This window comes from Calypte anna, chromosome 5A (assembly GCF_003957555.1).
Source record: "Calypte anna isolate BGI_N300 chromosome 5A, bCalAnn1_v1.p, whole genome shotgun sequence".
Taxonomy (NCBI): domain Eukaryota; kingdom Metazoa; phylum Chordata; class Aves; order Apodiformes; family Trochilidae; genus Calypte; species Calypte anna.
This window is the reverse complement of record NC_044251.1, coordinates 9,484,334-9,497,517: the sequence shown is the minus strand read 5'-3', so window position 1 is coordinate 9,497,517 and position 13,184 is coordinate 9,484,334. Positions and strand designations below refer to the sequence as shown.

Here is a 13,184-nt window from a genome sequence, read left to right as displayed (position 1 = left end):
CAAATCTGTTGAATCCACCTACCCATCAGCAGTTTTACATATTTACAGCACAGTGGTGGAAACCCAGCCCTGATCTCCAGCGCCAGCATATTTTGAGCTCCAGGCTAACACTTTACCAAGCGTTGCTGCTAACATGTTGCAAGACAAACCTCTCTGAGGGTACCACGCTCCAAGGTCCAACCAGGTGTTCCACAAAACTCACAAATAGTGCTCTGAGTCTATTGCCCTCAGGGTTGACCAGCCTGGATTGGTGCTGTTGCTCCAAGAGCAGCCAATCTTCTGCTGGCTTGCTCAGGAGTGAGCTGAGCCTGTGAGTTTGAGCCTCACCTTTTATCGGCCCCCTAATCCTGCTCATGCGCAGTGGGGGCCCTGCCCTAATCAGGCACAGGTGGTCTTAACAAGCTCATGCCCCCTACCTGGTAATTAGTGGCACCTGGTTGCCTCATTTCACTACACTAACATGTATTGGTTACATTATCCATGCTTCCATTATTTTCTCTTTGGCCAACTGCTTCCCAAAGTAAGCCCATGGGGAAAAGGGTAGGGCACAGTCAAAATACATTCCTACACTTAGAGACATATTATTTAATAATAGTAGTAGTAGTAATAATTAATCTCTATGTGTTAAGCTCACAGAAAGGCATGTTTAATGCCAGATTTTTAATAGCCCTTGGTTAGAGTAAGGTTTACAGCACAAAACCTTCCTCTTGCCAAAGAAACAAATTTTAGCATAGTGATGACATTGTGTTACTCAGTTCTTCTCTCTAAAGAAACCCACAAAATTGAATGTCATAATGGGAACATTTAAAGTTGATTTTGGAAAGAGGGTTATTTCCTATAGCTTTTATGATGGCATGAAAATAACATCACTGAACTGTATCAGGAGCAAGTCCTTTATGAAGTATTGTCTCTAAAGATACCATTCAGCTCTGAAAACATCCTCTCTAAGGGTTGCATTTCTTCAATTTCTGAGGCAGAATAAAGGGCCCAGAAAGGTTTCTTCCCTGTCTTTTTCAAAGAAGCAACTTCCCAGATACCACCAGTGTGATCTAATGCAACCATTCTGCAGCCTATAATGTGTAGCAAGTGTCACTGTGGAAAAATTCCTTCTTAGAAGAACATTTAAAACTTAAAGCAGTCATCCTTGTTGGCTGGCTGAACAAACGACACATGTCCACACAAGAATAATTCAGTCAACCATCTTAATAAGGATTTACTTTAAACAGAACCTTGTATGGGTACACTAGACTCAGTCTCATTAAGGAGTAAGTTGGATTTTTATACAGCATGAACCACTGGCAATCTAAAACAGACCCACTGAAGAATGGAATGGAGAATCAAACGCAATGTTTCAGACCCAAGCTCTATGTGCCTTTAATACTTTCTTTCTCCTTTTTTTTTCTTTTTTTTTTTTTTTTTTTTTTTTCTGAGAGTGCACACTATGACAGACATTTGCATTTATCATGTTTTTAGCTTCTTTTCTAAGGATGAACCCTCTGAATCTGCATCTTCCAACTCCGCTCTGTGTCTTTTCAGTCCCCCGAGAGACTGAGTGCTCTCACTGCTCGTAGGGTGCAAGTCAATGGTATCCTCTCTTCTGCCCACATTGTAGCTGTTGGAGTCCATTTCAGACAGGCAGCAGTCTTTGTGCAAGGTCACACCCATCTGAACAAGGTTGCCACTATCAGCATTTGAGAACACCTGTAGTCCTTGTGTCACAGTCTCCTGCTCTCCAAAACTCTGTCCATTGTTGAAGCATGAAGGGCGAAGATGCAAGTAGCCATTATTGTGGTTAACACAGGAGGTGTCAGGGCTCCTCTCCTCACTGTCATCAGTCTGGTTTCTGGAGCAGTGACCTGACATGCTACAGATGGCAACAGTAGAGAATGGAGGGACCAGTGAGTGATGACTTGGTGCTGGTTGACAGTTCTGACTGTTTTTCTGTTCCACAAGTCCTGAAGTCTGAATGCATGGTTCTTCAGTACAACTATTTAGCCCTTTGCAGTTAGCTTTTCCATTGAGCTTTTTAGTCTCAAAAGAATGCTCTATACCTCCACTGCTAGTGTCTTCAGGTGTGTTTTCTTGACCCTCCATCCGCCGCTGATTGTCACATTCATGAGCTTGACCATTACTAGAATTTTCTATCAAGCCACATTCTTTTAAAGTTTCTTTGTTGTGGTTCTCGGTAGAACGAGCTGAGGAACCCTGAGGAACCCCTGAACCCAAATTTCTACCATCTTCCTTGTTTAGTGAGTGTGCTGTACTGTGCTTTCCACTAGTTCCTGGTTTTCCTTCATCATTCTCCCCATCTCCTCTAGAGGACTCACCATCTTTACTAGCAGAATATGATATGTATGAATAATGAAGCCATTTGTAAGCTTTGTAAATCTTCCTCTCCACAGATTCACTGTCTGAACAAGGAGAGGTCCTTTCTTTGAGAACTTCTTTGCTGGCTGAACTCCTTTCCGGCGAAGAAGCTGGAGAAGAAGATAGATCATCTACTTTGATCTGGGGGTAATCATAGATATCCTCACCTATGTAGGGGGTCACATTCTCTGTGTTAGTAGTAGTCCTTTCCTCCTTTTGCACCTTCTGTCGGCGCCTCAGTGCATTGCGCTGCCTCATAGACGTGCGTCGTTCATTCAGTTCCTCTTCATCTTCTGTATTGCTGCTGCTGCTGGAACTGCTGGACTCATTCTCCTCAGGACTTGGGGACCGTGGCCGTGGGAAAAGGTCTGTGTCTAGTTCAGCCTCACAGGTATTGTCATCAGAATCAGATTCATTGGAAAGGGCCAGGAGACGTTTATCCTGATACTTTCTCAGCGCAGAGAGCCTCTGCTGCCGGGAAGCCACGTCCTCTCTGGCTGAGGGGGATTCAGTTGATCTTAAGGCCCTTAAGTTATAGGCAGTTTCCTCAGACTCCTCAGCCACATGTGGTGGGGAGTGATGCAAAGAGGCTGAGGACTCTGACTCGCTGTAAGCAGAACGTTCACTGACTCCTGCATGAAGCTGCAGGATTGTGCTCTCACTGAGGTCACTGTCTGAGTCAGAACTCCAACCCTCGATCTCCCGGCGCACTAGGGAGTCAAAAAAGGCCATCATCCGTGGATCTTCCTGGACTGACTGGTTGGCATAATCATGGGACAAACCACTACCACTGTTCAATACAAGACTGATGTACTCTTCATGAGTGTAGAGGCAACGTGAATCATCCTCAATCCTACCGTCCAGATCTCCCGTGCAGTCAGGCTGCTTGTAAGGACTCCAGATCTGTAACAGAATAAAAATACCCATATGTCTTCAAATGCATAAACTATTAAAAATATTTGAAACAGAGCAGTAGCAAAAATACCCAGAACAAGGGAAAACTGCAGATTGTTTTTGTTATTTTTTTACCAGTCTGACTCATACTTACAGGTCTTTCAGAGGTGTGGGATTTTTTTATTCACCTTTACAAATGTGTTTTTCCTGCAACTACTTCACCCATCCAGAATTTAAAACCTCTCACGCTGCAAATTATCCATCATTTCAATGTTTCAGTGTGTAATAATTTCTCAAAATTGCAGGGCTCTAGTTTTATGTAAGAGAGGATGCTTACTCACTAACAGTAAGAATAGTTTGTTGCCTACAATACAGTCTTAGCACTTGTTTCCCAGGAAACTGGAGCTGCTTGTGCCAGTGATGCAGAGTAAGATTTCATCCAGCTGCAGTCTGTCACACCTGATCAGCAGGCAGGAAGCTGAAAGTATGGAGGTGAAAAACAGGCCTGCACTGGTTCCTTTAGAGAAGAGTTGTGAAGGAAAGAAATTATCCAACACCCTTTCAAAACAGAGCAGCAATTTTAGTCAGAAAGGGAAAGAGGTTTACAAAATGCTACTTTTGCACTGGAGAGAGCTAGTAACACTGCAAGGTATAAGGATTTAACCAGTAGCAACAGACTTGTGCTGTCTATCTAGCTTCCCCTCCATTTTCCTAGCATGGAGAGGAAAAAGACTTAAAAAAAATTCCCCCAAGCCCACGCAAGACCCATCAATATCCCAAAGAAACTGGTAATCCATAGCAAACATAACCATTGGATCTCCTCACCTTTCTCAGTCTTGCTCTCAGATCTAGAGGCAATATGATTAAGGCACTCATTGGACAAGCACTCTCATTTCAATATAGATGGATGGTTAATGTGATGCACAACACTGAGGTAAGCAGAGCTAGTATGTAGCCAGTCAACACTGTCTTAATGTTCTCCTTAAAAAATCCCTGACACAGTCATACTTTGGTTTTACCATGCTAACAAGCTCAGAGAAAAAAATTCTGTGCAGCTGTCTGCACCAAGCTGGCCTTTTGGGGTAGACAAAAGCAGCTAACTCTTTTCCTCATAGGAATTAGTCAAGTTTTATTCTAAGCAGACAAAACTGCTGACAAAAAGAGTGTTTTGCCTGTGTAATCGGGATAATCAGCACTCATCAAACAGATGTGCAGTTAACACGTGCAACGTAATCTGATACCATCATGACAAGCACGATAAAAAAAAAAAGCCCAGGAGAATGGCAGTAATTCTGTATTCACAGAAATTTTCAACAGTGTAGAGTAAGACTTGACACCTTTAACATTGGAAATACACCAAAAAAAAAAAAATTCTTAAAAGTGAAAGAAAATAAATTAATTACTATTACTTGTTTAGATTTAAGGTGTAAAGGTAACCTTCTTTCTGCAATTCTCCCAAAGTTGAACACCTTTACTATGCATCCTCTGTAATTTATGGTTAACAGCTTTCATGTAGGCTCTGACTGAAGATAAAAGAGATGCTATTCCAAAATGGAAGTGAGCAGCAGCCACACCTTTTTCTCTAGGGCAATCATGAAGCTCCCTTTCAGAGCAAAGGAATTTAATACTGCACTACATTAGCTTGTTCCTAGAAACATGTCTCAATATCAAGGTGTATTCACTATTTGTACTTAATTGATATTTTATTATTTGCACTACTTAATCAAATTCTCATTCAGTACAGCTCATTTCTACAGTACTTGAAACCAGAATGAAGATATTTTCCAGTGCTTGGTTCAAAAACTGAACTTACTAGCTCAGTAAGTTCAGCTCAAGGAACAAGCAGCAGGTTACTATAAAGATAACAAAACCCAACGAAAACACACTATATATAGAATTCTACCAGCCATTCTTAACCTTTTTGAATTGTTCAATGGAACAGAAAGCATCTCTTCATTCTCTCATTATTTCTCATGCTCCACTTCTTAAAGACAAGGTAGGTAAGGGTTTTCTTTCAATGGATGCATCAGAGAGATTGTTGATCTGGGGATACACCAAGTTTTTGAACAGAAAAATAGAAGTATACTGGCTCAAAGAACCATTCTGTGTTGCCACCTTCTTGATGATTTCATTAGCACATGTTCAGTATCTTCTTTCACAGCTTACCAGATCTTTTGACCCAGGAGAGCATTTCATGAAGCAGATCAGATCTTTTTGTATTTAAGAAGCATATACTTTCTCCTAAACGTTTTGCACTGTATGCCTGGACAAGCAGACTGGCATGCCCCTTCCTCACATAGTCTTAGCAGGGTTAAGTAGGTTTTACACAACTCCCTTCTTCAAGCAAAAGAATAGAAAAACTGTATGATTCTGTATGAATCAATATAAACAGAAGTAGTCTGCTCTGAAGTTCCTCTGGGAAAGGTCTGCTTTATAATGAAGTCATCTAAAAAGGTACTTGAAGTGGGCACAGAGAAATTCCACATCCTTGTTAGCACTACCAGATCTTTGTGCTTACTCTGAGCATCAGAGAAAACACAGCACTTTCAAATACTGAAAAGATAGCTACAAAGAGTCAATAGTGAGGCTCTTCCCTTCCAAAACAAATTTGTTCAGGGAGGAGTAAACAATAAAGAGAAGTCAAAGGAATTCAGTATGAATACCTGTTTGTACAGGATCCTGTTTGTATCAGCCTCTGGAGATTGATATCCCTACCTCTTTTTTCTACATTTTGTCATGAGGGAGTACAAGGGCTTGCCAGTGTTCCAGAAAGAAATGAGAATCTATCCTTGGCAGAACTGGGAGGTTTTTAAACTAGAGCTCTCCATGACATCTGAAATGGGCTTCTTCATAAATGGAATGCCTTTGCCTTTTTCTTATCCTCCTCCTGATGCCATGTTGAGGAAGAATGAGCAAATTGGAGAAAAAAGTTGTCAAATTATACCACTGAAGCAACAGTCAAGAAATTCTTCTTGTCAGGGGATTAAGGAGCTGAATATCACTTAATGATGCCCCAAGTACAGATATAAAAATAGGAACAATAACAGAAACAGGGGTACAGAAAATGGTACTCTACTTCAGCAGAGATGCTTCAGAGTGCATCTTGGAATTGCTTGCATTCCATGGTGGCAACCCCCAAATTTTAAATCAAGAAAATAGTTATGCCCTTAGTGTGAGAATAATTAAAAGCAGCTATATTACATTATCTGATTAGGCAGAGGCAGCTAGCCACAATGACAGTAATCTGTCACCATAGCAACATGGGGAAATAGACTTTGCTATCTTTGATATACTGATGATTTTTAAATAAATGGACTCTAAAACAGTTGTGCTCAGAATGACAGTTACAGTGTATTCCACTTCCAATACAAACCAGTATTTCTTTCTGAAAATCCTTACACACTTCATCTTTTCTGGAACTGTGTTCTAACTGCATAATTCGGGCCCTCCTCTAATCCCCACACATCACAGGGAATGTCTCATATATTTCTCCTGCAATTCAATTAGTTTTTCTGCGAGCACATTCCAACGTCTCACAAACTTCACTGAGGAAAAAGTGGTATTTTTCTATTTCATACTGCTTTAGCCCTTATGGTGAATTCTTGCTGCAAATAATTTTATCTTACAGCTGTGCTTTTCCATACAATTTTACTGAGGTTCAGAGTTTTGAAATGGAAAGCAGCAAACAAGCTGGGTTGATTTGTCCAGCACATGCTGCCTAGAGTCAAGGCTTCAAGTACCCTTTATTTATGAACTTGAGTCTTTTTTAGGTTTTTGAAACATCCTCACTTGAATATTCACATCCCCCTAACATCTTATCTACAGTATCCTCAGTCCTAGCAGAAATCAAACCCTAAATGACTGAGCTACTGAATTACATTCTTGCAGATACTTTACAACAAAATAAAACTAAAGCAAAAAACCCATAATCACAAAGATCAAAACCATTCTTGAAAATATTAATCATTTCAGCAAGGCTAGGCCTGAGGTAAATTAGTATCTCATTTGCAATAAGCATTAAAATAGCAAGTGTGTTGGCAGAAGCATGTGGAATTATTGAATGGGTTGTCTGAATCGCCTTGATACTGGTGCTATCAATTTCTCACATCTAGAAATACTCAGTTTAGACCAGCTAGTTAAAAAATCCAAGTCTCAGACAAACAGCTACTTACATCCACATTTTAAAGTCATCACAGAGTTTCCACAACTGACGAGAAGGAGTACCAGCCAGTCATAGTGAAGTTATCTCCTGTGTTTTAATTCTAGAAAGATTTTTAGAAGCCACTTGAAGGACAAAAAGAAGAACATTTCTTAAGGAATCTACTAAAAAACCTAACTAAACAATAACCAACAACTTGTCATCTCAACTTCTCTGAGCAAGCCACATCAAGCATTTATATGGCAAAAAGAAAGATAGCCATACAAGAGAATGACCTATGTTTCCAGCTGTTTTTATGCAGCCTATCTGCAGAAGAAGAAACCACTATTGTATGGTCACCCACAAACTGCTGTTGACTAAGATGACACCTTTAAAGAATGAAGTCAAACAGAACAGAGAAGATGAGAGCCTTAAAGAAACCTCATCCCCAAACAAGGCACATTGCAAGATGAGATAAAATGACATACAACAAAAGGGTAAGAAGTTCTGGCCCACTAACACACTAAACAACTTTCCTCTAATTTGTTTGTAGCTCACAATTGTGTGGGGAATTTCATTCCTTCAAAGCAGCTACACAAGTTCCATTGCACATACTGTGAGACAACAGGCATTCTCTTCTAAGGAAGCATTCAACCAGAGATGTCTTTGAAAGAGTTACACAACCTGTGACTGGGTCCTTAATTGAACTAACCTTTTAATCACTAGGCAAAAAACCCACCAAAAAAGCAATCAAAGAAACCCCCAAGCAAACCCTCCAAAACCCCAGCAGAAGTACAGAAAAGCAACACAGGGGATGTTTATACCAATGCTAATCCAACAGTCTAAGTACACTCATGCAGGAAGAATTCATGGGGTGAAGGGTCAGCAGATATAAAATCCAAGAATGGAGAATTCAGGCTGCATGAATCAAGTTCCCAAAGCAAAAAAATGCCTCTGGCAAAACTGTTGTAAAATGCTGGCAGTTTGCTTAGAAATTGAAATATCGGTGATCTGCTAAGACTGTTGAATGCACTATAGTTCAAAGCCTGTGTTTGACAGATTTGTGATCAAGCCTGTCATAAGGACATAGATGAATCAAAAAGTAGAAAAGCAAACTAAAGTACCAGCAGAAGACAGAAAAAAAGGAAAGGTGAACTACAATCAAATGCTGATATTAGCTGTAATGGAAGTGATGCAGCTGAGTGTTGGTCCATGGTCCCAGGGTTTGGAGCCAGTTCTAGTCCACGAGTTGCAGACTGCTAAAACATTTGCAAGACAAGTTCATTCGGTCAACTTGTAGCTTACTAAAACAGCTACTAACACCCAAACAACCTCATTTATAGCCACATGCAGGTAAGACTTCTATGAAGTAATTGAACAAATAGTTAGAAGCAGAATTAGTTTTCATAATCTTCTTAAAAATTAAATTGTTCTGGTTTCTCTCATCTTTTTGATAAACCTTAATTATAGAAAATTTGTATGGCAGAAGAATGCAAAGTACATTAGTGTAGCATAATTTCCTCCCTCCCTGCTCTCAGACTCTGCTATTAGAAATTACAAGAGCTTCTGCCTTGCTTAAACAATATTACCTTACTTTGCTTAAGGAAAGAAAGTTTCAGAACCTAACAAAGTTTGTTATGGCTTTATATTCCACATAAAAAAGCACATACTTTCTAAAAATGCTGTACATACTGTATGTATGTTATTAAAAAAAAATATGGAAGGTATTGAGTATAGAAGCCATGGAAAGGTATGTTGAATTGATTCAATGCAGAAGTGTGTACAAAAATCACAGATACTCCTGAGGCAGTATTTGAGTCAAATTCAGTTAGGTCAGGCTAAGACTCAACAATACTCTTTGGAGTTTTTTGTTAACTTTTAGCCCAAAGTATCAAAAGTCTTAGAAGATCACAAGTTACAGCTGTGACCAAACTCTCACAAGGACTGTTTGCATGATACTTCAGTTATGTATGGAATGAAACTGAAAATAAATTCCTTTTCCAAGGTACACATCCAGGAATTTCTGATGTCTTTTATCTCTAAAACCTTTAAAATTGAAGCAGAGTTTAAAGTTGAAATGTCCAGTTAAAAAATTTACATCAGTTTATCCAGTAAACAAGACATGCTTTACACCAGCAAAGATGAAGAGAGGTGATGAATATGGAAAAGAACAATGCGGAGCAGAACAAAGCATTTCTCCCTAAAATATATTGAAGGAATATATTTTCTGATAATTGATCTTACCTTTATAATCTTTTCAACACCAGAAGAACAGATCATGTAAGTATGAGGATTAAACCGGACTTGGTTTACAATTGAGCGGTGACCTTTCAATACCATAAAAGCACCATTGACGACCCTGCCAATGCCACCTAGGGGAAGAACAAGCACACATTGAAATGAGTAATTAAATCTTCATACTGCTTTCATCCACAGTCATTGAAAATCATATTATATTTGAACAATGCATTTAAGCTTTATTTTGCAACATTTTAAGCCTGTGTTGGCTGCAGAATTCCAATTTTATGAGCAATGTCTCTATGGAAAGCTGCAAGTTTGATGAAAAGCATCCTTCCTGTAAATTAGGACTTGGAGGCTAGCTTCAGTACAACTATCTAAATAAACAATGAAGGCTTTTGACCTAATATAACAAGTATGTGATTAAGAACAACATTAATACTTAATGAAATCACCAGTGAAACCACAGTGCCTAAGGCATGACATTACTCACAGTTTGCAAGTTTGAAACAGAGACAAATGAAGTGGTTGACTTTTTTAATAGCTATAGGTTTTTTTTTAAATTTTTTAAATGAGCAAATCATTGCTGCCACAGTTGACTCTAGTATGATGGATAGGAATCTAAAACGAGGCAATCTGCAAGCTACTCACTTGAGTTACTACATCACAGCTAGACCTAGTATAGACTTCCTTAGACCCAGATCTATAATAACTCATATTTCTGAGCTGAAACTCATAAACTGAGCTTAAAGAGGGACATGAAATAACAGGTCTGACCAAGGGGTTACTTCATCTTTTTTGTCACAAAGCAGAGAATTAGCAGAATGCTTTTGTGCTAATGGTAAAACTCAGTCCAGAATCCAGACAACTATTCTGGTTGGTTGTTGACTTTTGCTAAGTCTATGCACCACAGCAAGAAACTCTCACACAGTAAATTTTTATATTCATAGATTTATACAATTAAACCATAAATGTGCTAGAAAGCCTTCCTGTGCATCTCAATACACTGTGATTAAATCTCCAGTGAGAGAAACCAAAACTTTTAAAAGAAGGGAAGTAAAAACCAAAACCCAGTGAAAATTTCGCTTGCTATTGCCTCAAAGGTCATAAGCACATCTTACAGAAAGTTAAAATAATTTTATTAGCCTTTGTGCTCTGCAAAGTCATCTTCAAACTGAACAAGTAAACTTGCTGAAGGTGTTTTGGTATTTGCTACCTTCATCTGTTCTCAACAGGAGGTCTTTTGGCTGAGATGGCTGCTGGTTTAAGCCCTAAGCCCAATGCTGAAAAAACTTGTCTTTCAGAACTGAGTTCCACAATACACATTTCCTAAAGAAAAAGTTGGATTAATGCTGAAGAGTACCAAAATAGAAAAAAAGAAGAAAAAGAAACAAAAGAAAAAAAAAGGGGGGGGAGGGGAGTGGGAGGTAGGGATGACATTCCTATATCACCTTCCACTTGTTAAGTTTGTCAAGTTACATAAGTGATAAAGAACTGAAGCGAGTGAGCTTGTGTTCAGCCTCTCTTCTCTTAGAAAAAGTACTCTATCCCTTCCACTCATTATAATTACACTCTGAAATCCAGACTGATGTGCACACAGAATTCAGAAATTTAAAGGATTCAGAAATTAGAAGCCACCCAACTCCTAAAAATCCAGACAGATCTTTTTACTGCTTCTGGAAAGTGTTATGTTTGCACAATTCTATTTTTGCAGACCAAACTGCAGTCTCACGGCACTTTGGGATAGATGATAATGTGACAGAAGAAGGGAAAGGAGATGGTGAGTAACTCCAAAATACATGGCCATTTTAAAAAATATATATGTATATAGAATGAAGGCTCATGTAAAATTAAGAAAACTTCAAAGAAAGACTATCACTTCAGTTAACTTCTAAATACATTCATTGAGATTGAGCTAACTGGAATGGTTCTCTTATTTGGGTGCACTTGTATTTTCTTTGAAAGTTCAGATATAAAGTTGTGGTTTCAGCCATTGGACCAAGATTTCACCAGTGCAAGCTTGAGGATCAGCTGATAGGAGATCGAGTTAATTAAACGCCAAATTGGACTCTTTTTTCATTTTCTTTTTGATTTTATGAGATTCCTAATGTCCTTTCATTCTCCTCACCCTAAGGACACTCATGACCACATTTATGGCTGATGGCAAGTTGCTCTACTCATCTACCCACAGCCAAATCACAGTTGTCAACGCAGTTGTCAATTCAGTTGCATCCATCAAACCAAAAGTAGATGGTTACATGAAGTCCTGTTCTCAAAACATTTACTTTGACCTAGCAGACAAATGTTCCAGGAAAGAGGGCCTTAGGAATGAAGAGACAATTTGCTTAGGAAATGTTTCCAAGTGTGTGAGTAATGCCTAAAACAAGACTTAACTATCCATGCACTCTAGCTGCCTGAATTCAGTACAAAACAAGAAATATGCCCTATAAAACATTTACCAAAGAGTCAGAAGGTAGAGAGACAATGAACAAAGAGAGAATTGTAATGGGGATGAAATGCAAATTTAGGGCAACAGTATCTTGGGCTGCTTTTCCAAGTCAGTCATTGGCTTTTTATGATACTGTCAGCTGTGTGAATTAACCTATGGTTATTTTCGTAGTAAAACAGCAAAAACAGTTATTTAGTGCCAGAACTGTCCTCTGGCATTAAACTTCAGATGTTTATCAATACACTTAGAGCACTGGATGAAAAACGCACCACATGCCATGTCTGGAACACAGCTGTCCCTAAGCTGTAGTCAAATTCAGACAATGTCTGAGGCCAACTGTCTCCTGGCTTGCATCAAAAGAAGCCTGGAGTGACAAGAGAAGGGGTAAGGATTTTGAACTGAAAGAGTGTAGATTCCTACCAAATATAAGGAAGAATTTTTTTCCTGTGAGGGTGTTGGGACACTGGCACAGGTTGCCCAGGGAAGTTGTGGTTGCCTCCTCCCTGGAAGTGTTCAAGGCCAGGTGGCATGAGGCTTTGAAGAACCTGGTCTGGTGGGAGGTGTCCCTGAGCATGCAGGCTGGAAACAGATGAGCTCTAAAGGTTCCTTCCAACTCAAACCATTCTATGATTCTACGATTCCATGAGCGAGCTCCAAAAGCTTTCTGCTTTGATATTGAAGTTCCCTAAATTCCTTTTAATATGGTAACAGTACAATTAGGGGAAGCACAGTACTAGAACAATTCAGTCGTCTGAGACTGAAGGTGAACTTCCTCGTAAAACCCCTTAAAACAGGAAAATTACAGGTAAAGTCCTCTAGAAGTAGATTACTGCAATCACAAATCTTAGTAGTCAGCTTCTTCCAGTAGTATGAGAGATTTTAATTATTTAAACCAAAAAGTATTGACAACACCAATACTCTTATAATCTTTGTGTCAAATATAAAAGACTGACCAAGAACCTCACTTTTGGACAACTCCTTGCCTGGTGCAATTTTAGTCTACCAACTCCTATGAGCATAAGTAATGTCTCTAAGTAAGTGCTTAATGCAGAGCCTTCTACTTGATCCTGACAGTGGTCCCTGTAGTAGCTCAGCAAA

General features: G+C 39.3%; 1 protein-coding gene across 7 annotated transcripts in view; it reads right to left on the bottom strand.

Annotated features, from left to right (window-relative positions):
- Positions 1–1,402: 1,402 nt before the first annotated feature.
- DCAF5 (DDB1 and CUL4 associated factor 5) overlaps positions 1,403–13,184 on the bottom strand; it is a 79,956-nt gene continuing 68,174 nt past the window's right edge. For 6 of the 7 annotated variants that reach the window (XM_030452383.1, XM_030452385.1, XM_030452384.1 and 3 more), the window contains 2 exons: positions 9,644–9,771; positions 1,462–3,270 (listed from right to left, as the gene is read on the bottom strand). In XM_030452383.1, the coding sequence (XP_030308243.1) occupies positions 1,462–3,270; positions 9,644–9,771 (1,937 nt within the window). Of the gene's footprint in view, positions 3,271–9,643; positions 9,772–13,184 lie in introns of all 7 variants that reach the window. The other variant, XM_030452382.1, reaches the window with a different exon arrangement.